The 24292-nt window shown below is 37.9% G+C and overlaps 1 protein-coding gene across 2 annotated transcripts in view; it reads right to left on the bottom strand.

Annotated features, from left to right (window-relative positions):
- LOC122842618 (pro-neuregulin-3, membrane-bound isoform) overlaps positions 1 to 24292 on the bottom strand; it is a 424235-nt gene that overhangs the window by 136075 nt on the left and 263868 nt on the right. For both annotated transcript variants that reach the window (XM_044136652.1, XM_044136654.1), the window contains exon 2: positions 17876 to 18005. In XM_044136652.1, coding sequence (XP_043992587.1) covers positions 17876 to 18005 — 130 coding nt within the window. The remainder of the gene's footprint in view (positions 1 to 17875; positions 18006 to 24292) is intronic.

Below are 24292 nucleotides of genomic sequence, written 5' to 3'. Positions count from 1 at the left end.
ACTGTGGGTTTTGAATCAGACTATGAATATTTGCTACAGTTGTTCAGAGGGATGAGTCTTTTTTAAAGGGCAGTTGAACAAAGTACGTAGTCGGCCCTTTTGATGTTGTCTTAAAGATTAATAAGAGAGTCTTAACAAATGAAAGAAAAGAAATTGTGAAATCCTTTTGTATAACCGACAGCAATCCAAACCTTCAAAGTTTCCTTTTTAATTGTTAATTCAGTGTCACTGTTAAGAATCCAAGTTCTATCTTGTAAAATTGTAACAATAGAAGCAGAAGTGATGTAGAAGCATGTTGAACAGCAGAATCAATGTGTTGGTGCTGACCTTTCACCAGAAGTCTTTCAGCTAGCAGACTCCGTTTTGCTAACAGTAGCTCATAGGGTGTACATATTGGAGAAAGTCAGAAACAAAACATTCAAGGAACGTTAACATGGGACTTTAAATTGAACCAATGAAGTATTCCCATTCCAGATGCCAAATGCAGTCAGGACTGCTGAACATTTCAACTGCACAGTCAGTTTGTGTCTAAAACAAACAAAACCCTCAGTTCCTCTCTAGATATTTTGGAAATAAAAATAAATATTTTCTAGCAGTTTATGTTTCAAAAATGTCTCAAAGTATTACCAGTGGGTGTGTATAAAGGTACAGCTGAAGCATTGGTATTATGTCAAAAAAGCAAAAATACATCTTCCTTTAGGAAATATGACAGCAGTGTTAGCAACCTCTTCAGCATTTGTTATGCAAAAAGAAGTTTTTATTACCTAAAATGCTAATTAATATATTATCATGCTATCTGCTGCTTCTTTTTCTGCAAGCTGAAATTATCCAGGTTTGAGACAAAATGGTAAAGATGAGCCAAAAACTGACAAACTGTGCAATTTATTAACTTGTAAACATAAATATATATCAATCCTTACAGGGAGCATATTATGTAAAATTGACTTTTTCTTTAAGCTTTACATCATGTTATTCCATCATCAAAACCACGGCGAGTGTTGTCTTGATTTTCATGCATATTTGTAGAATCTTTGAAACTCCATGGCAACCATTCACTGCATCTCTAACAAGGCAAGGCTCCTCAGAACCATGTTAAAGGCTTAATGGAGCAACGCTGAGACAATGAGCTGGAGGCGGAGTGTCAGAAAGAGCAGAAGCTTCTTAAAGAGACAGAGGTCCAATTTCAAGGTGCTAAATTGCAAAGTCAAATTTTATATTCATTCTCATAAAAACTGAGCTGGAAACATTTTTATAACAAGCTGCCTGAAAATACATCTTGCTGCCCCTTTAACATGATTTATTTTATCTTCTAATGAAGACCAATGCTAGACTTCTGGAAAGTATTCAAACCAAGGCATTTCTAAGTTAAGTTTGGTATTGTTTAAAGTCTGAAAGTAGGACTTAGTAGATTGTAGAAGAAAAAGATGACAGCGGTTCAGTGTGAGAGTCTGATCTTGTGTTTACTTTGAACTTTGTGCGTGGATGCTGGCTTCAGTACTTCTGAGGAAGACAAGTTTTGCAGTGCTGTATTTCGTCTGGTCTGACTTCCATTGTCTCTTTGTGACAAACTGAAGTTGATGTGGAAGCTTGTCAGCTCCCACCAGGATCACCCTCATTACCTCACAGGTTTGATCCTCTTCTGCCTCCTAACCGACTCTGGGGACGTTTCCATCCCCCGCTCACATCCCAGAGGTGTACAGCACACATTCACATCCCTCCTTCCCCCTTCATTTTTGTTTTTTTTCCTCCCCAGTAACGAGCTGATGAGCCAACACATGCCGAGTCGTCAGCATGACATCTCCTGACAGGCTGTGAACACAGCTTCACCCAGAAGCAAAGCATTGTTTGGCTTCCACCCTCATGTACTATTTGGTCATTTGGCCTGGCAGAAGACAATATGGAAATCAGTATCTGGATGTACTACACATAAACACAAGATAAGTATTTACAGACTCATTTTCACACAATAAAGCCTCTCCCAGTGTAGTCTGTCTAATAAGATGTAATGCAGATATAATAGTCATCTTGCTATAGTGAGAACGTTTCTTGTTTTGACAAGTTTAGCATCTCGTTATACCGAGAAACTTCCTGTTAGTTTTCTTGACAGAGCGAGGTCCATAAAGGACCTGCTCTCCTCCACCCTAGCTCCACATGTGGGTTTCCTGTGAAAGGAGTGTGTCGGCTAAACGTGTGACCATGTTGTTTGTTAAGCAGAATGCTGCTAGTGAGAGAGAGGAAGAGACAGAGACGTCTGGGCAGAGGGTGCTGCTGCAGGGGAGTGGAGCTCCCAGCAATATTAGCATTAGCACCGTCAGCAGGTGGAGCTTCCAGCCAGCAGTATTAGCATTAGCCTTAGCATTAGCACCGTCAGCAGGCTGACGCACCTCCCAGCCAGCAGCAGCAGAGCTTTAGTCCTGCTCCATACTGCAGGAACAGCTCAGCTGCTCTGTGGTCTCCGCTCTCCCTCTCTGTCACCTCTGATCCGTCCCTCTCCCCGTGTTTCTCCTTTTCTCAGCAATTCTTTATGCAAATGTACATTTTACAGTTTTAACTTCTCGTGCAAAGGTTCAGCTGATTGAGTAAGACTCCCACAGGTAACCGTAGTATCTTTTGAGGGCGTAGAAAAAGTTTCAATGGCAAAACATCTGTTATGTTCTGCATTAACCGTTCTATTTTTTGGACACTTTTTTCCATCCTGCAGACCCAAAACCCAGTGGTTTGAAGGGAAGATGATGGTTCATTTGCATACATTTGCATTCTATTAACACATCAAACTTGCTGACTTGAAAGGGATGCTTAATTGGGAACACCACCAAAATGATTGTATGTCTTGGTCTGCACTCCTTCCCCGGTTGTTCCCTCTCGCTCGCCTCGGCTGCAGAGTCGTGTTGCTGTGCAGATAAAACAACTCGTGCATATCTGTGCATCATTAAAGTGGATAATGCCGTCATATTCTTCAAGCTTTGATGTGCTTAACTCTTCCCATAACGCCTTCTCCGTTTTTAGCTCCTACCTCTCCGGGCCTCTTGGTGCAGCGTTTACTTTTTTGTGCTTTTGTGTGTGAAATTTTGGAGGTTACCTACGAAGTGTAGAGAAATGTTCTGTGTCACATTAGCCTGCTAAAGATGAGCTGAGTGGAATATTAATGCGCTCACATTTAGCTGCCCACTGGTTTATATCATTGATTTATGTAATAAATTACACCGCAGCTGTCGCTCACATCAGCTGCGCAGCAGGAGGCAGAAATGATCTGCGCTACCTTCAGTGACAAAGAGTTTCATTCTTTGAAAAATCTCCTGGAAAACAACAGCAGATGGAAAAAGAAAACTTCTTACATTTTAAGGGAAATTAATAGATTCTGGAATGTGACTTTCTTCAAAAATATATGAATATAATTCAACCTGTGTGTGCTATGAACTGTGTGGCCATAAAACAGGTCCGCTGTGTTAACTTAAACTGTGAAGTTTTGTGAATCTAAACAAAAAACAGTATGAATCCTCACACAAAGTATCTGCATTGTGGAAGACGTACAAGGACTGTTGGCTAATTGAAATTTGAAGGAGAATTTGAGAAAATTCAAACATAAGTGAAACAATTAAAATGTTGAAAAGTTTTGCAAACAGAAACAATCAGTTTATAAGGCGGATTGTTCATCATTAACTGTAATTTGTTGGCTACCATTGCAACATGAAAATCATTTCATCTTTCCAAATGTTCTGTCAGCCATTTGCATCAGTCGTGTTTTGTCATTTTCTCTCAAAATCCCATTAAATTATTGGTATATTATTAGATCTATATTACAATGACAAACAGCTGCTCAGACTTCAGTCGGAGGAGCTTCAAAAATCTATTAAGTGCATCATATTTTACAAATTAGCATATTTGTAAAGTCATGTCTGTTATTAAGAAATCACACACAAAGACACGCGTGCTGCCATTGTATGTTTGCAGAGGAGTATTAATTAGATACTCCATGCTGTTTGCCAAACTGTGTAAGCTAATGCAATTGCACAATTAAGCTTGTTCAATTTTGCTAATTAAAACTAACAGAGACATGATTAGAAATCAATCAGGACTTGGAGTTGTTGAGCCTCCTACAGAAAGCAATGAGAAGACAGCTTGACAGAACATTTACCGAGGACAGACAGGTTGGCAAAAAGTTCATCTTAAAACAAACAAACAAATAAATAAATAAATAAATATATTTTTAAAAAAGTTTTTCGTTTTGGTTTTAAATATTCCTGGCACTATATTTAAGATGCACCATATTAGATCAATGGGAATCATATTCATGATATGTCTGTTTTCATAAAATAAAAGTTACAGAAATCACTAATTGTTTCAAATGATCTGTTATCAATTACATTCAGGTTTGATCCAAAGTGTGACTTCTGACTATAAATAATTAAATGCAATTCAGAGTAACTAAAGAACTATAAAATAAGACTTTTGTTAGCCACCAATAGCAAAAATGCTAATGTTAACTTGAGGAGCTAATGTTTCCGTGGGAGTATTTGAATAGTTCTATCAAAATGTTTGCGTCTTGTTTGTCACTTTTTATAACTTTTTAACATATCCTAAAAAAAAAAAAAATGTGCAAAAGGTTTAAAATTGTTTGTTTTAGTTCCTGATTGTGGATTCAGGTTAATGATTAATCCTAAACCACCTCCAGGTTTATGTGTCGTCTCCTTCAGTCAAGGTGGCCACACAACCTTAAAAACTCAAAATTCATTTGTAATGAATGACTCAAACTGGCTTAAATTCATAAAAAAATTGCTTGAAATAGGTTTACAAGGTCTTTAATTTAAGGACTATATAATCTCATATATGTATTTTTCTTTCTTGTAGGACTTTTCCATTTGAGTCATCCGTAGACATTGAACTGGTTGCGGATATTTTCTGTGTCCAAGTGCAAAGTTATTGGCAGTATGTTGGAAGAATTTTATATTTTATTATCATTTATTTGCTTTACCTTTATTTTATATTACCATCCATTCATTTACCCTTGTATTTACATTTTAGTGATGTGCTTAGAGTGTTTTGAAGTGTTTGTAGAAACTCTGAAAGTGGCCTGCTGAGAAGTGGAAAGGAGGACACCATGAACGACACATTCTGGAATTGATTGCCCAGAGGAACTGCAAATCTATAGTCTTATCTTATGAAATACGCTTTTGAAGATAGTGTAAGTGAGTTGTGTTCATGGGAGTGTGCAGCTGTTTTCTGCTCCCCCTTCCTTCAGGGCTGTCCACTGTCTGTAACTAAGGTGTTCCCAATTCTAATAAAAGGAGGGTAAGACTCAGTAGAAGGCTGAAATCTGTAACTGGGTTTCAACTGTGTTCTCCCTACAGGTAAAACTCAATTCTGACTCTTGTCTCTTCTTTGTGTCTGTTCGCAGGTAATTTAGACTTAACACAGTCAATTGGACAACGCTTGTATTTGCCTCACAGATATCTTGTTCAATGGTTCTTGGTGCAGCGCAAACACATGTGAGAGGGCGACCAGGTTTTTCAGAGGGTTTAGTTGGTTTTACACAGTGGGGTGAAAGTGAACCACAGCAGCTGAAAATGGAACAAATGTTGCAATTTAGACCCTCAATTGAATCGAGTCTACCGGATTGTCGGGCATGAAAACAGATGGATCAGTTCAGATCAACTGCTAAAGTACAAAATGGTAAAGGTGAAAAGCCTTGAACAGCTGACATCTTCCTTTAATCCAGTCTCCTTCTTAACAGCCTTTTCTTCATTTTAAACAGCTCTAATGCTGAAAATGTCTTCCATACGTCTGAGTTTCCGATTTGCTGTTGAGGAAGTGGTCTTTACATAACACCTTCACTGAGCTGCCAGGAGATCAACAAGGCTTCATTGTGAGCTAATTAAATCAGCGCACAGCGACAGGCTAATGTGCGACCACCGCCACTAACACTCATCTCCTCCCAGCCTTCTCATCTAAAATAGAAAAACACTTTCACTGCTTGTTTACCGTTCTAAATTTGTCACGTCTGTCATCTGCTCTCCCCCAGATTCTGCTTGGCATTCCTGGGCACGCCGAGTGCCCCGCATCTTGGAGAATTCACTCGCTAAAAGAGGCAAATTCTAGTCTCCATGTGCGTCTCCTTTCCATTTAATTTTCTCCCTCTCTGAACGCATGCCGCAGCATTCGCATTGTTTATTACTGTCAGGAAGACAACTGCCCGACTCCCACCGGTGTGCCATTATTATTATTATACCACAGATGGTGATGAGGGTTTAGAGAATTCAGCAAGGCCACAGAAAACTGGAGGAGGACATGTTAAGAGGAAAAAGCAATTTGGAAGAAAGAGAGAATGGGTGATTAAAAGAAAATAAAATGTTATGCAGAACAAGCAAATGTTAGGGGTAGAGAATTTTTGTATCTGCACACTTGGTGTTGGTTTGTATCTTTAGCTCTCAAACCATTGAGGCAATTCTATTGAAGGGCTTTTCTTCTGTCAAGGTAAAAATAAAACAATCCTCCACACAACGAGGTGACCCTCTGTCTGCTGGATGAATATCAGGATCTCCGGGGATGACACTCCATTTTGGCGAGTGGTTGCTTGTATTTTCAGGAATGCCCTGAGCAGGGGCTTCAGAACATCAGGGAGGAAACCCAGACACTGTGATTAAAGTTTCATGAAATGGAAGTGTGGTCTGGAGCCAACAAGCGCTCAATTGGAATTTCGAATCCCAAAATATACAGTAAAAAGTAGGTCCAGCCTCAAAAAACTGGCATTTCAGCCAACAACACATTCACCGGGACATGAAAAGTAGATAAAGTGAGAATGCTTAATATATTTGAATCTGTTGTTGATGTGCAGTTGGCCTCAGGGAACTAAGTCTTCAGAAATGATGATGCAGTACATCCAAACATGCCTCAATAAAACATTCACATGTCATTTCAAGATAAATGTGTCCAAAGCTGTGTTTGCACATCTTCCTACTTCTGAAAGCAATCTGATAAAATAGCTCTATCACACCAACAAACCTCTGTGCTGACATTTAAATACGGTATTATACATGTATTTATTTTTGAACTTGCCCATATTTCTGTGAATTACATCCAAAACACGGTGACACGTTCTCAATGCTGTTTGCATCATGCAGGTTTCCATACAAAAATAATCAACAGAGAGCAGGTGGAAATGATGGCACCGGAGAGGAAAGAGGACAAAACTAACCTGCACTACTGGCTTCGCACAAACAAATCATTATACCACACATGATTCATGCTGTCTTCCAGTGAGGCATGTCTGATATTTCTTAGTTTAATTTTCACCAAAGATCTAAATTTTATTTCAAATCACATATTTTCCATTTTCTTTTGTGGAACATTACATCCAAACACCCTTTTTGATTTGAATTGGTCAAGTTAAAAAGTTGGAAATTTGTACAGGGGTTTATTTTTCATTGGGATAATTCAGCATCAGTACACAGATCTTAGAAAGATTTTCTTGGAGAGACATCTCATTAGAATTTTCCACCTGGTTACATTTTGAACTCAATAAATGTATTTAGAGTGCTTTCCCAGCAAACTCACTCCAGTCCGTTTGTCCAGAAAATCCGGTTTGTTCGTGGAGGTGTGAATATTTAAAACCTCTGGTCTGCCTGCAAACCTCCGTCTCATATGTGAACACCAAATGGACCAAAGGCCACTTTAAAAACAGGAAGTGGACTATGTTGCAGTGCATTCTGGGTAAACACAATAAAAACAAAGAGTTTAATGGTAGACAGAGAAATGGCTCATGTTCTTTTACAAACACAAAAGAGAAATCCCACAAACGCTAAAATCTGATGTCACTCCATTGTTGTTTAAAAAGAAAGTTGTGCTTTCTTTCCAAGGAAAGAAAACTTCCTTGGAAAGCAATCTGAATCTGGAGCTGTGTCATTTCCTGCATTGGTTCTTGGTGCAGCGCCCCCCACAGGCGAGGAGAGGAACAGGTTTTTCAAAGGGTTTGGTTGGTCTGTCTCAGAGAACTGCAGCAGCTAAAATGAAACAAATGTTGCAACTTTGATAGACAGTTTAATTAAACTGGACTACTAAGTGGGAAATTATTTTATGTGCAAGTCAATAACCTGAATAGTTAACTGCTCAAATTTACTGAATTTAATTTCAGTGTCTTTAAGTAGAGTCATAATCAATAAATCAGAATATATGTTTCCACATGGTCTGTCAGATTAAATGTATCTTTTGAAAAATATCAACCTTTGAGCAGGTATTAGACATACTTACTACATATCTGGATTATTTTTTTATTTAATCTGATGTCATGTAAGTGGAAAATCCTCAATATTAACAAAGGCTTGGAAACGTCAGTCTGTGTGTAATTAATCTGTATAATGTGTTTCACTTAATGAACCAAGTTACTGAGATAAATTAACTTTACAGTAATATACCCAATTATTCATTATATTTAGTGAATTCAGCTTCGAGAAGAAAGTGAATGAAAAACACACCTAGCATTCATACAACACTGAAGAAATGGCTTTGATTCTTGTGGAGTTTGTAAAAAATGCACATGCTGTATATCACAGGCAGTGATGGCATAGTTGCTTTGAAAAAGTAACTTTAATTGGATTACTGACTACTCCTTGAAGAAGTAACTTAGATTAGTGATCACTTCATTTGGAAAATAGCTAAGTTACAGTAAAAGTAACCTTTTTAGTTACTTTCAGCAGCTGCTAACAACAACACTCTGCTGCCCGTGAACATTACATTGATCTTTGCCAATACTTAATTGTAAGTTATTTTATAATGGTAACATCAACAGTGTATCTCCACTCATAAGGTTGAACTGAAGGGGAGATTGATTAATGGCTACAATACTACAAAAGAAACTTTAGTAATTTGTGTGTTTTTGTGTGTTCCAGTATTGTCTGGAAAACTAGAAATAGGATTTTAGAACACAAGTCAGATGTCCCGCTGCACAGATTTGTGACACTTATATAAATATTAATGACTATAATGGCGTTTAGTTGCACAACTTTACAGACTCGTTCAATCGTGGCTGTGTTTATGTTTATTGCGCTGTTTATATAAGTCTTGATGTTTGCAGTTTTCTGGATCGCAACGCGAAGCTCGAGGTAATTCACAGGTAATATATTAAAGACACAGTGGGACAGATCATCTAGGAAATGATGGACAGGGAGAGACTGACTGAAACTATCAGGATGTCAGACAAATTCTGGGGTTTATATCTGCTTATTTCCAAGCCCAAAAACCACAACCTGCGACTCAATTAATCTGCAAGCAACTTTAGAAAAAAGACAAGCCCAAACCCCTTTATAATAATCGGACTTGGTGAGGAAAACTCTAAGTAGCTCTTGTTTTTCCAGTAACAAAATGTGCATCTTCCTCCTCCCTCCATTGTTTATGTTTCTGTCGCTGCTGATAATGTCACAAATATTTACTCCCCAAGACAAGTAGAGTAAATAAAATTAAATTACAAAAGAAAATAGTAACGCAAAGTGATTCGATAAGTAACTGTAGTCTGACAACTGGACTGGAAATAGATTACTCTTTACTGAAAAAAGTAACATTATACTGGTCACAGGTAATGAAATGTGTTCTGCTGTGCTGAGGACCAATCCATCTGAAAAGTCATGAATTAAGATGAGGCTGAATATTACTGGAGAAAAAAAAAGACTTTGTTTCAAATGCACATTTTCAGACAAACACTGTCATGTTGGATTTGTGAGTTATTAATCTCAGACTAGAAAGCTGGTTAAGTGGTTATTATTCCTGGTAATCTCTTTGTTTTCTCTGCTGAAATGGGCCTCCATCATCTGCTGTCATGGCGATAAACATGTTGAATCTGTGCAATATTACGACTGATGCAATAAGACAATAGATGGAAGCTAATAAAAATGAGAAAAATGAGATGAATAAAAATCTCTTCCAGAACCAGAACCTATTCCTTCCTCATAGAGAATATCAATGCAAACCAGGCTGCTAGCTAAGTTAGCCTCATAGCTCTTTCCTTCTTTCCGCATTTTCATCCCATCTTGCAAGGGACTCCCAAATCCATACAGAAAGCTTTCTGAACCTGGGAAGATGTGAGAGGCTACAAACCTGCAGGAGAAATTCAAGATTTCCTCCAGGAAAGACCTTCAACAGGGAAGAGGTCAGTCAGACGACCTGCAGCTCAGTTTGGGGAAAACAAACCCGCCTCCAAGCTGGGCTGCATTCCATGGAAAGGGTTATATCTATTTCCTTCTTGCTGTGAGTATCTGTGAAGAACTCTCGCCTTATCAGCAGGGACTTTACAAAGATTTGTTTCCAGACCCTGCCCATTACCTCCATTAGCCAGGTAACACTGTCATACGATCTGTTTAGGCAGAGGAGGCTCAGCTACAGAGACTGAGACAAAACACTGCCGGGTCATCCAGGGGAGAGGGGAACTAAACATGATCTGGACTGAAATCAGTTCTATTCCATTTCTAAGGACAGAATGAACAAACGATAAAATGAAAGCAAAACTGGAGCCTAAATTGGGCACTAATTCATATGCGTCCAATTCATATGCACATATGAATTAGGTAGTCCTTCCAACAGGAAGTACCCAAACGCTACAAAAAATATGATGGAAGGTGAAATTTCTGCTCAGCTTGTATGAAGCTCTAGTAACAAAAAAAGCACAATCATAAGCATTAGTTTTGCTAACGATGTAGCAACACGGTATTTAGCACAAACTTCAATTCACCTTATATCTGCTTTTGAAACACTGCAATCCTCAAGCACTAATTTAATTCTGACATAATTTGTATGTCAAACGCATATGTTTAACAGTAAGTTTACAAAACAGCCAAGTAACTTAACGCTTTAGATTTTATAGAAAAATTACATGATGGGAAGCAAAGTGTGCTAAACGTAAAATAAGCGCCGCTTCTAGCGCATTAGCGGAAATGTGTCCACCACTGACACTGACACTGACACTGTCACTGTAACTAAATTTACAGAAATTCTGTAATTTAGTTAGAAATTACAGAATTTCTAACTAAATTCAAACTTTGTAAACATGCACAACACTTCCTTTAAGTTCCATATTAGTTCTATCGCTCTCTATGTCAGATTAAAAGGAATTCAAGCAAAACACATTTGCATATTTTGTTGGCAGTATTGCTTCCTCACTAACAATAACCAGAGATGTATTAGATGTTTAATGAATATGCAGTTAAATATGGATGATTAAAAAAAGAATATTGATTGAGATTTGGTCCCTAACCGACATTGGCGAGCCTCTAAATAAAATTTTGTTTGGACCGCTCTGTTCCTTGGCCCTTTAGGTCAAAATGGAGACGAAAACAATCAAGATGTTGTGGATTGTTGTTCAGGAAAACCCAGCTTATAAAATTAAAAAGAAAGGAGTGTAGAACTGTATGGGTATATAATATGTGGGAGATATTTAAGTTTAATTACATAAGTCAGTAATCACACACTCACAAAAAAATTCTCTTTAGGAAAAATGTGCCGAGCAGGAAAGTAATTAATTTTAGAATCACATACTTGTTTAACTGAATTTCTTGGCCTCTTGCCATCTTTAAAAAAAAAAAAAAAGAAAAAAAAAGTATTATCTTAGCATGCTGACTAATTTCCTGGTTAGCTGAGCACTAATGATTGAACGCCTGACTGTGCTGCTCGAAGCGGTGTGTGGAGGACTTGTGTAAAAGCATGAGCCCTCCATAGGACTCACACACACACACACACACGCACACACACCCACATCTCCTCAAATACGTTTGCAGCCACTCTGCGGGCTTTACAAACACAGCCGTTGCACACCGACGGCACTAAACGGTGCTCAGGGGGACGATCTGCGCTCATTTTACAAGCGGCCCGGACCGCCGCCTGATGCTCAACTTATCGCACTTTAGAAAAGAATCATTGCGCAAAGGATCAAATTTCATCTCTCAAATAATAATAAAAAAAACGATTAACTCTGTGACAAATAAGGACACAAACCAAGCATAATTTATCCCCATTACATGTCCGAGCTGAGCGGCGCTTTACAGCCTGATTTGTCTCAATTTGTTTCAAACACAAAATGAATGAGATTATGTATTGATCCTGTGCCTGCAGTGAATTTTGTCATTAAATGGTTGATGGAGACAAATTACAATCTGAGAGCATAACTTCAAATATATTCTCTTGTTTTTACTTTTTTCATAATGTAGCAATTTAAAACTCAAACTTCAATTTAGAGGGAGCCAAACGTGCCACAAATTGACCAACACATTCAAAATTAGGTCATTAATTGAATGTGTCATAAACTGATTAAAATTGTGAAAAAAGAAAAAGAAACAATTTTCAAATATACAAATAACACATCCATCAATCCGTCAGCTATCTCTGGCGGTCATCAGACGGGGTGAACCCTAGACAGGCTGCCGGGCCATCACAAAACACACACACCCACACACACAGAGCACGCACACACACAGTTTAGAGAAACCCATTCTTTATTAGTATTGTCATTTATTTTATTTTCCAGAACCACACATATTTATTTGACTCTTTATGATGTGTTGCAATATTTTCAGCTCCTGCAAGACATCCTGAATTTCTTTAACAATCAGCCTTATTCTGTAAAGTCAGGGGGCGGGACTAACACTGCTGCTGTCCTGATGATTGGTCTCAAACGTAGGTTTTGATCTTAAATCGATTTTGAAATACATTCATAAAATCATTAGTTTACAACTGCTGAAGTAATTGTTCTTCGAAAGGGTTTATAAATTCAAAAAAATTAAAAAATTATAAATTAAACTAATTAATAAACCCTATAGAAGAACAATTACTTCAGATATTAATTTCAAGGGTTTGAACTAAGATTGAAGAAGAACCGTAAATAAGTATGACATCTGCAAAGAGACGGAACTTTATCAGTTCTTAGTGGATGTTTATACAAAGAGTGAAAAGTGAGAGTCTTAAATTGGAACTATAATCAACTACTTTGAATCTCGGTCGTTATAAGAGGACCGGTGAGATACAATGGGTTTTTCAGATTTGTGTGAAAAGCTATGGAGAAATCAAGAAAATCTATCAGTAAAGTCAAAGGGACATCATGAGCAGACTTAATGAGAACTTCATTATTCTAAAGGCAGAGATTGATATTTTAACTTAGTGGCTCTGTAATAAAACCTGCAGTCAGTGTGAGAACGATGGGATCTAAATAATGATGACATGGAGTTTCTTTGCATGTAACGACTTTCAGATTCTGTGGATCCCTATTACATTATACTTATGACCTAAGCAAAGTACAAAGCATAAAACCTATTTTTATTATTGTATGACAAGCTCCTATCCGGATTCCCTAAAGGCAAATCCCACATTTCTCCTACCTCATTCCCTGAGGAACTCATTGACACGGGATTCAGCTGCAATCAGTATAGCCGTATTTTTCTCTTTCTAACACGGCACACATTAACATTCACAGACCGTGATCAAGTGTGTGATCAAGGCCATGGCCGTGTACGTCTCAAACCTCTACTTTAACAGCAAGAGTTGTCCTCAGATTACGCTGTCATGGCAACAGATGTGAGCAGGAGAGAAGGGCAGCGATCCTCTCCGATCTCCGTCTGTCCGCACACTAAACAGCTAGTTATGTTGTTCGGTACAGCTTCAGTATTTCTCACTTCTGTCTTTTTCCACTTCCCTACAAACAACTTGATGATCCAAGAATTTGCCTCCCCTCAATACAACAGGCTAATAGGAAATCGTTGGCTTTGCACTTTAACCTGCAATGTAGCACAGGAAGTTTACTTCTGATGCTTATAGAGGTCCAAGACTGGGTTTAAAACTATTATTTGTCCACATTCATCTTCAACACACCTTCCAAGAAACAAGCTTCAAGGGAAAATGGGAGGAAATGCCCTGGAAGTAGGATGTTTAAAAATCCTTACCACACTTTTTACATCTATCTATTTGCAGAAGCCGTAAAACACACATTTATCATTTGGTTACTGTATGCCCACGAGCGTAGAACATGTGCCAGCAATGATTTATGACCACATGGTATCTAAGAGCCTAAAGTTGCCCAACTTGCAATTTAAAAATAAAGCTGGGACTCATTTAGAATACTTACTAGTCCGCAACAAACGACTGAACCTTGTTATGCAATCCAACCAACAAAGCAAACATTATTAAACTAGATGTTTATATTCACAATATAAAAAGACTCACTGTGGGCCATTAAATCTTCTTCTGTTTTAGGTTGGTTAAGATTACCACATTTTTTTTTAGATTTGATAAAACCCAGACTAAATACTAATAATTTAACTAACAATTATACATCCATAATTGTATGACTTGGGTCACAAAATAGTTTGTTCAAGAGAACCGGTGAATATGTGAATAAGAAACAGTCTAGAGGCCGCTCCAAAAGCAGACCACAGCGTGGGGTATTCTGGGTAAATACAACCTTAACAAACGCACAACAAATGACTTTTTGTCTTTTACTAAAGACAAAAGAGGAATCCTATAACCCCTAAAATCTGACACCACTCCATTTCTAGTTACATTTCATGAAGAAGGAAGAAAGTTCTTCAGAGGTTTTTGTGTCATTTCCTGCCGTGGTTCTTGGTGCGGCGCCACCACAAGCCAGGGAACAGGTTTTGCATAAGATTTGGTTTGTTTGACAGTGTGAAAGTGAACCACGCCAATTGAAAATGTTAAACTTTGCAATTTTGGTGCATGAAAATACCCTCAGACTCAACAGGTAACAAAGTTCAATAGTTTTTTGGGGGTTTCAGACCAGAGGATACGTATATTTCCACAGATTCAAATCTTTGTCCTCAGGTAAATTTACTTTCTGAGTTATTGTTTCTTATTCTCAGAGCAGCCTTTCAGCTCATGTAGGTACAGGACTAGGTTTACTGCAAATGAGACTTTAACCGACACATTTTGGACCAAAACACACCCATCCTTGAAAAACAGAACAATTACTGAACCTGACCTGTGTAGGTACATAACTCTCTTCCTGTCGTTTTGGGAGATTTACTTCAGACTTTTCCATTATGTCACTCCAAAAGTGTGTTTGAAATGTAGACTTAAAATACTTCCACGGTTATGGTTAGCACCAACATTGTGTGAATGAACATTAAAGAAGACAAAAGCGCCACGGCATCATCATCATTTATCAAAACTGAAATATTTTTGAGACTCCACCTGGCCTAAAAAAAAACAAAAAAGACACAGCAACAAAAAGGTTACAAATGCAAACATCCCGTTTCAAATATATGTGAATGGATATGCTATACTTCTGATATTCATATATTCATCTTATTGCTGAACCTTCATAATGTTGTGTTTCAGTTCTACATGCATACAGAACTAAACTTCATTAGAACAGCCCCAGATGTTAAGCTGCAGCCAAGAGGAGGGAAAGACTTGTCTTTAAAAACAGGTCGCCTGGAAGTCCTGAGGTTAGATTTTGGGAAGATGATGTTCTGGGACTTAATTAGTAAAAGGTCCCACATTTGAACGGGCTGAGTGCCCATGAGCTCTCCTCTGAAATCTGGGGCAGCGAAGCATGCACACACACACACACACACACACACACACACGCATGCTTAAATACACACATGGAGCACAATGGTAACAGCTATGAATAAATAAACGCACATAGACACAGATGGAAGATGATGTAGAAAATAACAGCAAAATCCCAGACCAGCACCAGAAATAGTTGACTTGAAGCTCTATAGAAGCTTCATAAACTCAGAAAGCTTGGCTGATGATGACTATTGACTGCCTCTCTGTTGGAAGACTGTCATTAATGGAAGAAGGGTAGCTCTATTGCTGCAAACACTGTTTGACTTAATGGTTATAAATATGTGCTTTTTGCTTCAATGGATAATTCAAAAAGCACTCCAAGAAAAAAAACTCCACAATAATTTGTCAAATCATGCACACGGAAAAATCAACAATGAACATTTAGTACAATACTTGCATTACATTTATCTGGTCACAATACTGTAGAGAAGCAGCAAAAGAATTTTTAAAAAGTGTAAGAGTTAAAATTTCAATATTTTGACAGGTAAAAGGTTTACAGTTACAATTTCAAAAATATGATTGGTGATTATTTATTTGGTAAAGCATAAGGCATAAGACAATCATTTCCATCGAGTTCTGTGGTTATTCACACAGCAGCCTGCAGCAGGTTGTTGTCTGTTACAGCAGGAAGGAAAAGTTATTTATTCAGTGTTTTGTTTGGATCAGGTTGATTTGAAGTTTGGGGTTAAACATTTTGATCCCTCAGGTTTTCAAATAAAAATTTGTTTCTGTATTAAAATCAAACATGTTGGGAAATCTATTCTAAATCAGAAGGTTGTTATAACATTGATGCTAACTATGAATTAAAAAAAAAAAATAGATACTTAGGATGAATAAATCTGTAGCTAGGCTAAAGTGCCTTCCTAAATTGTTTTTCCTGTTTGTCATTAGCTTATTTAGCTAACTGAACTGTGGTGAGGTTTTATTACAGAAAAGGAATGTGAAAAGCGGGACTTCATCTTGTTCATGTGTTTTAATAATAAATCTGTTAAGACAAACATTTAGCTAATTGTTAAAATTAAATAACATGGTGGTTTGTTGCAAAGCTAAAGAAAATATGGACGCTTTCTTTTTAAAAAAACTGTGAGACCTGAAACTTGTTCAGTCACAGTACATTCCAAATAAATAGTAAGATACTTGTAAAGCACCTTGTAGTGTCAATATTACAAAGTCTAGTCTGACATGCTGTCACTCAGTAGTTTGCCAACTCATTCATTAGTTTACTAAGTTTCTAGCTGTTAGCTAGAAATAAAGTGAAGCTGCTTAGAGTTAACTAATGAATGATATTGATTACTCAATAAAAAGACAATTATAATTTTGACATGTTTATACAAACTTCCTAATCAAAGTCTTTTTTTGTTGAGATAGAAAATTCAGAGGCACTTTGCTAAGCTCAGGAATGATAATGTAGAGTCAAAAATTATGAAGGTCTGACAAACATTACTTGTTGTCATGCATTGTAAAAACTGATGAAAATATCAATCCTGTGTTTATTAGGCCTTTCATAATAAGAGTGGACAACCCAAGCAATATTTTCCCCAAAGCTACCCAAGTAGGTGTGGGCCAGTTAATGCTTCCACAGTATGCTAGGTTTTTACACCATTTCTGGTTTGATAAACTAAACAAATGTATCTGGTTAAATAGAAATGTTGATACTTGTAAACAGTGCTGCCATCTTGCCAGGTCACTCTTGAAAAGAGATTGTAGATCTCAACAAGGTTGTTTTTTTATCTGCATAATTAAAGAAAAAAATTATAATTATTATTATTATTATTATTATTATTATTATTATTATTATTATTATTATTATTGTTACTGTAGGCTACCATTTTCCCCTTAGAAAGATAAATTCAGTTAGTCTTCATTATTTCCCAGGGCAAAAATAAAGTGTTGAAGCCGACATCTTTAGAACTTGGGAAATCTATAATTATTTTAAGATAAGTGTAAAAAAAAAAAAAAAAGAATACATAAAGAATAAGAATACTAATTGCTTTTCAGTAAAAAAAAAAAAAAAAAAGATTATGCTATGAATATTTGATGTAATTTTAGGGAAAATCCCATGATTCCTAGATTGTAGTATTTTGCTAAAACTTTTGTGTTTAGATACAACACTATGGCTGACCTTAACAGAAGTAAGAGTACGATTCACTGAAACTCCACAAGGAAGCAACATTCAGGGAAACTAATGAAAAGGCCATAGCTCTCTAAATTACCATCCGCCTCCCCAAAATTGTGGCAAAGACAAACAGAAGTGTAGAGTAATCAGCGTGTGAACCTTAAAAGAACAGAGGCTTTAAATTAGGCGGTGACTTACTTGCAGTGCTTGTGGGGGCCACTGAGTGTCTCAATGACGAAGCATTCTCCACCATTGAGGCAGTAGGCCAAGTCCTTCTCATGGCAGGGTTTGAAATGCTCTGAGTGAAGTGGAGGCACAGTTGGGGATGCTGCAACGACACACAGAGTCCATGGCATCAGTTACAATCAGGCCTGAAACAGCGAGTGATGGATGGTGAAGGATCATAATCCACTGCAAAAATGAAAGCAAATCTGTTTTCTTGCTACACTCCACTTGAGACTACATAAGAGTAAGTCACACAACACACCAAACACTTCTGATAAGAGCTAGTAACGGGCCATTGTTTGTTTAGACCCTCTAACAATGCCATCAAAAGATGGATGGAGGACGATTAATAGTCTGTCTTGCTGTGATTAATACTCAGTGGTCAGAGTAGCGTTTTTGACTGGACTTTCTGCTGTGATTTATCACAATACGCACTGCTGAGCTCGGATAGCCCCGACTTCTGAAAGCATCGTTGCACGTTAATGGATGATTTTATCATTTAGATGAATAAACAAAGAACCAGTTGCTTGAAAAGGAATCAACAAAAACACCCAGAAATTCTGTTTGTTCAACACCACTGGCATTTTAGTGCTATTTGAGGATAATTTGGTTTAAAAAAAAAAAAAAAAAAAAAAAAAGAGTCCAGGCAGCCATCTATCAGCAGTGTTTCAAATCCTGAGATTCAGTTGGTCAAGACATAATAATGTGATGAGAAATCTGATTCACACCCCAGATGATGATGTTATTACTCCTAGACCAGACTGCTGAGTGTTTCCTTTGTGCTTGCAAATGAAAAATGAGGCAACTAAGGGCTCTCATTAGCTGAATCCCAGCGTTTCTTTTTTCTGCCTTTCTTTTTCAAAGAAGCTTGACGGGCAGTTATGATCCAGAACGTTAAGCTTCAGTGATTAAAATCAGGATGCAGTTACTTCCTCCAGTGTAGTGATTACAGTATGAGTTCGGTCTTTAATGGTGTGTGGAAGATACATCAGAATGAGCTGCAGCTTTTGCAATCAAGAGACGAATAGAATTATAAGCAAGGGTTTGGTGGCGGGGGAGAGGTAGAGGGAAGGAGCTGAGTCATTTCAGGATGGGATTCAAATCCCTTAATAAGCACCGTGAGGAATGCTTATGGTCCACTAGTGACTGGTGCTTACTGGGAATGTTCCACTACGGTTCTGTAATTAGCTGGTGATGAACTGGATCTGAGGTGAAGGTTCGGCTGGGGAGAGAGACCGTCTAAGAGCATAACGAATGCTTTCATTAGCTGGAAGCATCAACAAGTTGCAGATAAAGAAAACATTGTTTTAATCAAAGTAATAAAGCATAAAGTTACTTTTAATCACATTCAGTGTGAAAACAAGTATTCACCCTTACAGATTTCTTCAGATCATTCAAGCACATCTTAAAGGAGCGGCATTATGTGTCATTTCATAGAACAATCAAGTAACCATGTTACCTTCAGTTGTTATAAAAATGCCATCAAGTATCACTTAAAACTAATTTTACTTTGTGAATGACAGCCTTGAAATTGGGCCTCTCTCTCTTTAAAAACTCCTGCTTTTTCTGAAACCCCACCTACAGGATGTCATCACAACATGGCTCCTCTATTAACCCTTTATTGTTTTTACCAGCCCTTCTCTGATATAAGTATATCCTATAATGAGCTCAGTGATTCCACCAGGGTTTTGCTAATTGCTGCTGGCTAGTCTGAAGGAGCTGAGTGAGGGTGTTGTGAGGGAGGGCTGCTCTGTGAGGCTGAAGCTCAGAAGGTTGGAATCCGCAGCTCTGAGGAGGAGCCACGCCTTGAAGGCGGGGCTAGGTCCACCCAGATGTTTTGCACACCTGACTGGTTGCCATGGAGATTAAAGGATTTCTCAAACATGCATGAACAAATCAAGTCAACACTCCAGATATGTTTTTGCTGAGGGAATGACATTATAACATGTAAAGCTAAAAATAGTTCCATTTTTTTAGGCTGTCCCTTTACAACAAAGGACACCAGAATTCTGTTCCACAGGATTCTTTTGTCACTTCTGCTATTTATCAATACTTATCAATACTGTTGATTCTAGCCTCAGTTTCCAGTTGTTAGCTGACAACTGGAAACCACAGCTCCCTGGTCTTCTGTTACCTTAAGCCGAAACGTGTTGAGCTTTAGAGATGTTATTGTGCATATCTGGTGTGTGATTAGCTGTTATCTGAACAACCAGCTTGTCCGTTATCCTCTGATGTCCCTCACACTGCCGGTGAGGTTCTTAACTCTTCCATTTTAACCCCTTTTTCTACATTCAGATGCTCATTTTGAACATCTGCATGTTGTCTTCACCAATCACAGAGTCGCTGCCATGTGGTCGGCTGAGTCGCTGTCTTGTGTTAACAAGCAATTGAACAGGTGTGTCTAATAAGGCAGGCAGTGAGTGTATTTTTCAATTGGATCTCATTACAGACATGCTTACTCATTGTGGGTTTTCCTTCATTTTCATGCTTAGCAGGAGCATAATTTCAGTCTGGTTTACTGCTTGTCGTAAGAAGAGGTTAGCATCAGTTACATCACAAAATCCTTCCAACAAGTTTGAATAATTTTTATGTACCTGTGTTTTAACAAGCATTTCTTGGTCTTAAAAACATAAATAAGTGAGATCTCTCAGCATGTACTCTTTATGAGCCACATGGATCCTGTTCACAATGGTTGAGATTTCATAGCCAAGTGAATTATGGCCTATAATTATGACAATTTCCTTCATTTCCAGATGGATGCTATACATTGATGATGGCTAGTATAGATCGATGTATCGATGGATTTGCTGTCCATAATCAACATAGTTATGGAGCTGCATTGTGGAATGGTCATATGAATAGGAAATTACTGTACAAAGACCTTTCCCAAAAGTAAGTTGCTAAAAAAAATCCTGCATTTTAACACCCCACAATATCTGAATAGACTATTATTATTTAACAACCTCTGTTGTTTCATAAATATACCTCGCTGTACATTCTTGTAAGAATAATGGGTCCAATTCATGTTGAGAGATGAAATATTTGTTTATTTGTAAACTGGGGACCAGGATTAAAACCAAGGACCTGTTTGGTGTTAAGCAGCAGTGCTACCCACTGCTACAGCATGCTACAGGGTTTAATCCATTGCAGTTTTTTTTTCTGTCTGAGCATTGTTGTTGGTTTATCTCACTATGCACCGTTTGGATACTGTCACTAGTGAACAGGTTTTCAGACTAATTCACACGCGCTTCCCAAATGTGCATGTTAGCAGTCAGCAGACACTCTGCTGCCCTGTCGCTGTTCCTGCCTCATTACCGCCTCCTGCACAGACCTCTTTCACTATCATGAAGTAAATATTTTCACTTTTGCACCTACTTATGGCGATTCTCCACAAACCTTCCTATTCTCTGTGTAGCGCTGCTGTAAGAACTGCGTCTGATGCAGTGATGTTATGTCTCCTCTCCACAGCTGAATCCTGTCTAATTAGTGAGTGAACATCAGGATGAAGACCTGACACAGTAAGCCTGGCTTGAGGACGTACAAGATCTTCAGTTCATCTTGGTTCTTCTTCTAGCTGATGCATAACTTGACTTCACTGTAGTCTTTTAGACATTAAAATACATTTTAATGAGTTTCTAAGTAACTTTATTTTTTTATAACATTGAGAGGCTGCTGTCAGACACACTCTACCTACCATATGCAACTTCATACTAGGAGGCATAAAATCTCCCATTAAAAGGTTAGGCGTTTACTTCTTCATAGCCAAGTGTTTTAATCTAACAAAAAAAAACAAAAACTGAATGTGACAGAATCATTTCTGTTGGTGGCCAAAATTCAGCCAAACTCAGACCAAGGTTTGTAGGTTTGCCAGAGTTCACATCACAGGTCATTATTCATCCACACCCCCACGAGCGAACTGGACTTTTAGGCTACCGGACTGGAGTTGGATTAAAGAGACTAAACAGGGTTTGTGTGAATGCTTTGATAGTCATATGAAGTTGTGTGTTTGTATGCTGCACTGATGAGGACACTGGTTCTACCCTGCTTTTATTCATCATGTAAGTATAATGATATTTAATGATGGCCACCAATGTATTTCATAACGAAGCTCTTAGTTTCCAAAGCTTGTGTTGTTTTTGTGAACAGTAGGAATTTGAATACATAACCCTGGTCCAAGATGGACAGCTTGTGAGAGTTGAATATTGCAAAAGTATTTCTTTATATCAGAAAAGTAATATATCAGAAAGCAGTAGGAAGAGGAATTATCCTTGAAAGGAAATTGGTAGACAGGAAAAGCTATGGCTAAAATTATGTGTACCATTGGTAGCTGTATATTTAAAATGATTAGAAATGCTTTTTATTACACCCATCAAATCAATTTTATAATAACTTAATTGCTTTTTGCATGTTTTCAGTCACTAGTCACTTTTTGACTATATTTTTTAGCTCCCTCCACAAATTCTCCATAAGATTAAACCCAGAGTTCTGACGCAGCCACTTCAAGACGTCAATACTACACAAGTCAGAAGGAACATATTGGCAAAAATGAAAACATTAATTACAATTATTCAGACTTCAGGCAGACAGATTTGTAGAGGAGCAAACTGTCAGCTGAGACAAACAAGAAACTGAACAGGCCTGTTTATATTTCTGTACATTAATTCACTCAAACTGCATCAACTCACACATTAAGATCCAAGTGCATAACATTTCCATAATGTTACTACAACACTCTGTGAGCCTAATCCCCCATATCGCCTAGGCTAATCTTCTGATCAATAAATTGCTAACCTCTGCAAAAGATATTTTTTAATTTAAAAAACTTCCAACATGGTGTCTGTTAAGCTTTTAACAAAAATAAAAAGAAAGGTCAATCCTGACGACTGTTATAAAGCATCTGTTTCATCAATGAAAACCTCACAGCAGCAGTGTTCCTTTTCAAAAATGATGTTTATTGAATCTTTATTACATTTTTTAAATGGAAGATGTCGGCTGTAAAATTGTTCATCAGAACTGAGTTCTCACCAAGTCTTGATTTCTACTCCCAGTTTTTAGCTCCATTCATTTTCTAATCACCCTTGTCCCTAATGCGGTCAGGAGGGTTGCTGGTTCCTCTCCAACTACGTTCCGGGCGAGAGGCGGTCACCCTGGACAGGTCTCCAGTCTGTCACAGGGCCACACAGAGACGTACAGGACACACAACCATTCACACACACACTTACACCTAGGGAGAATTTAGAGACCAATTAACCTGACAGTCATGTTTTTGGACTGTAGGAGGAAGCCGGAGAACCCGGAGAGAACCCACCATGCACAGGGAGAACATGGAAACTCCATGCAGAAAGACCCCCGGACCGGGAATCGAACCCAGGACCTTCTTGCTGCAAGACAACACCTCTACCAACTGAGCCACTGTGCAGCCCTGCTCTTTAGGCATTTTACTTGCTAATTCAGCATTTTGCTTCCACTTCTAATATTTCAATCCAAGTTTTCTGCAACCTCTTATCATTTGCTTAAACATTCATAAACATGCTGCAGTGTGACATCATGAATGTGAGATCCCACCCCCAGCTCAGGTCCCTGCTGCGAGCTGACCATGACTACCACCGCTACCATTGGTTTTAGCTGTTCAGATGTCAACATAGCATGCTAAATCTTAAATCTATGAGTGATATCAAAGAAAGACGGGCACAGTGCTTTACTACTGATTGCCAACATTATAACAGTTAAGTTAAAAACAAAATAGCCAAAGAGAGACAGAAGTTATGCTAGCTTGACTTTGACAACCTTAACATGTAGGTGTGCTGCAGAATTCTGTTTGAATTCTGTGTGTAGCATAGGCAACGCATAAAGAGAGAGAATTTTTTTTTTTTTTAAACCAAGTGATTTTGAGTTGTTCAACGGTTTTGTGATATTTTCCCGTCACTGCGGAGTTTAGCACTAAATTTACTTTAAATTTACTAAAATTGCTTTTTATCTCTGACTTTTTTCCCCCCCAGCCTTGTGTGCTTTACAGCTAATATCTAAAGTTTTGTTCATACTGTGAATGCTTTTACTTCTTTTAGCACAAAGAAGACTCAATAGACTTAGACTTAATTTATTGCTTATGTGGTTCAGATTCTTCTCTTTTTAAAACGACAATGTTTAATATTACAAAGCAGAATCTAATTTTTCCAAATGGATCATTTAACAGAAGCATATTGAGAAAAACAGGGTATATTTTAAATGAGTAATTTCGTTTTCACCTGCAACATGTTTGCTCATTTATAAAATTTCCACTTGAAATTCAGCTGTAAGCAGCAGGTCATGAAGTTACCAAGACAACATCTGCAAGACGACATGCAGGCTTGTTGCAATAAATCAATTAATCGCATGATAAATTAAAACAAG

Source organism: Gambusia affinis, linkage group LG13, assembly GCF_019740435.1.
Source record: "Gambusia affinis linkage group LG13, SWU_Gaff_1.0, whole genome shotgun sequence".
NCBI classification, from domain to species: Eukaryota; Metazoa; Chordata; class Actinopteri; order Cyprinodontiformes; family Poeciliidae; genus Gambusia; species Gambusia affinis.
Note: the sequence above shows the minus strand (reverse complement) of the source record. Positions and strands in the feature narration are given on the sequence as shown.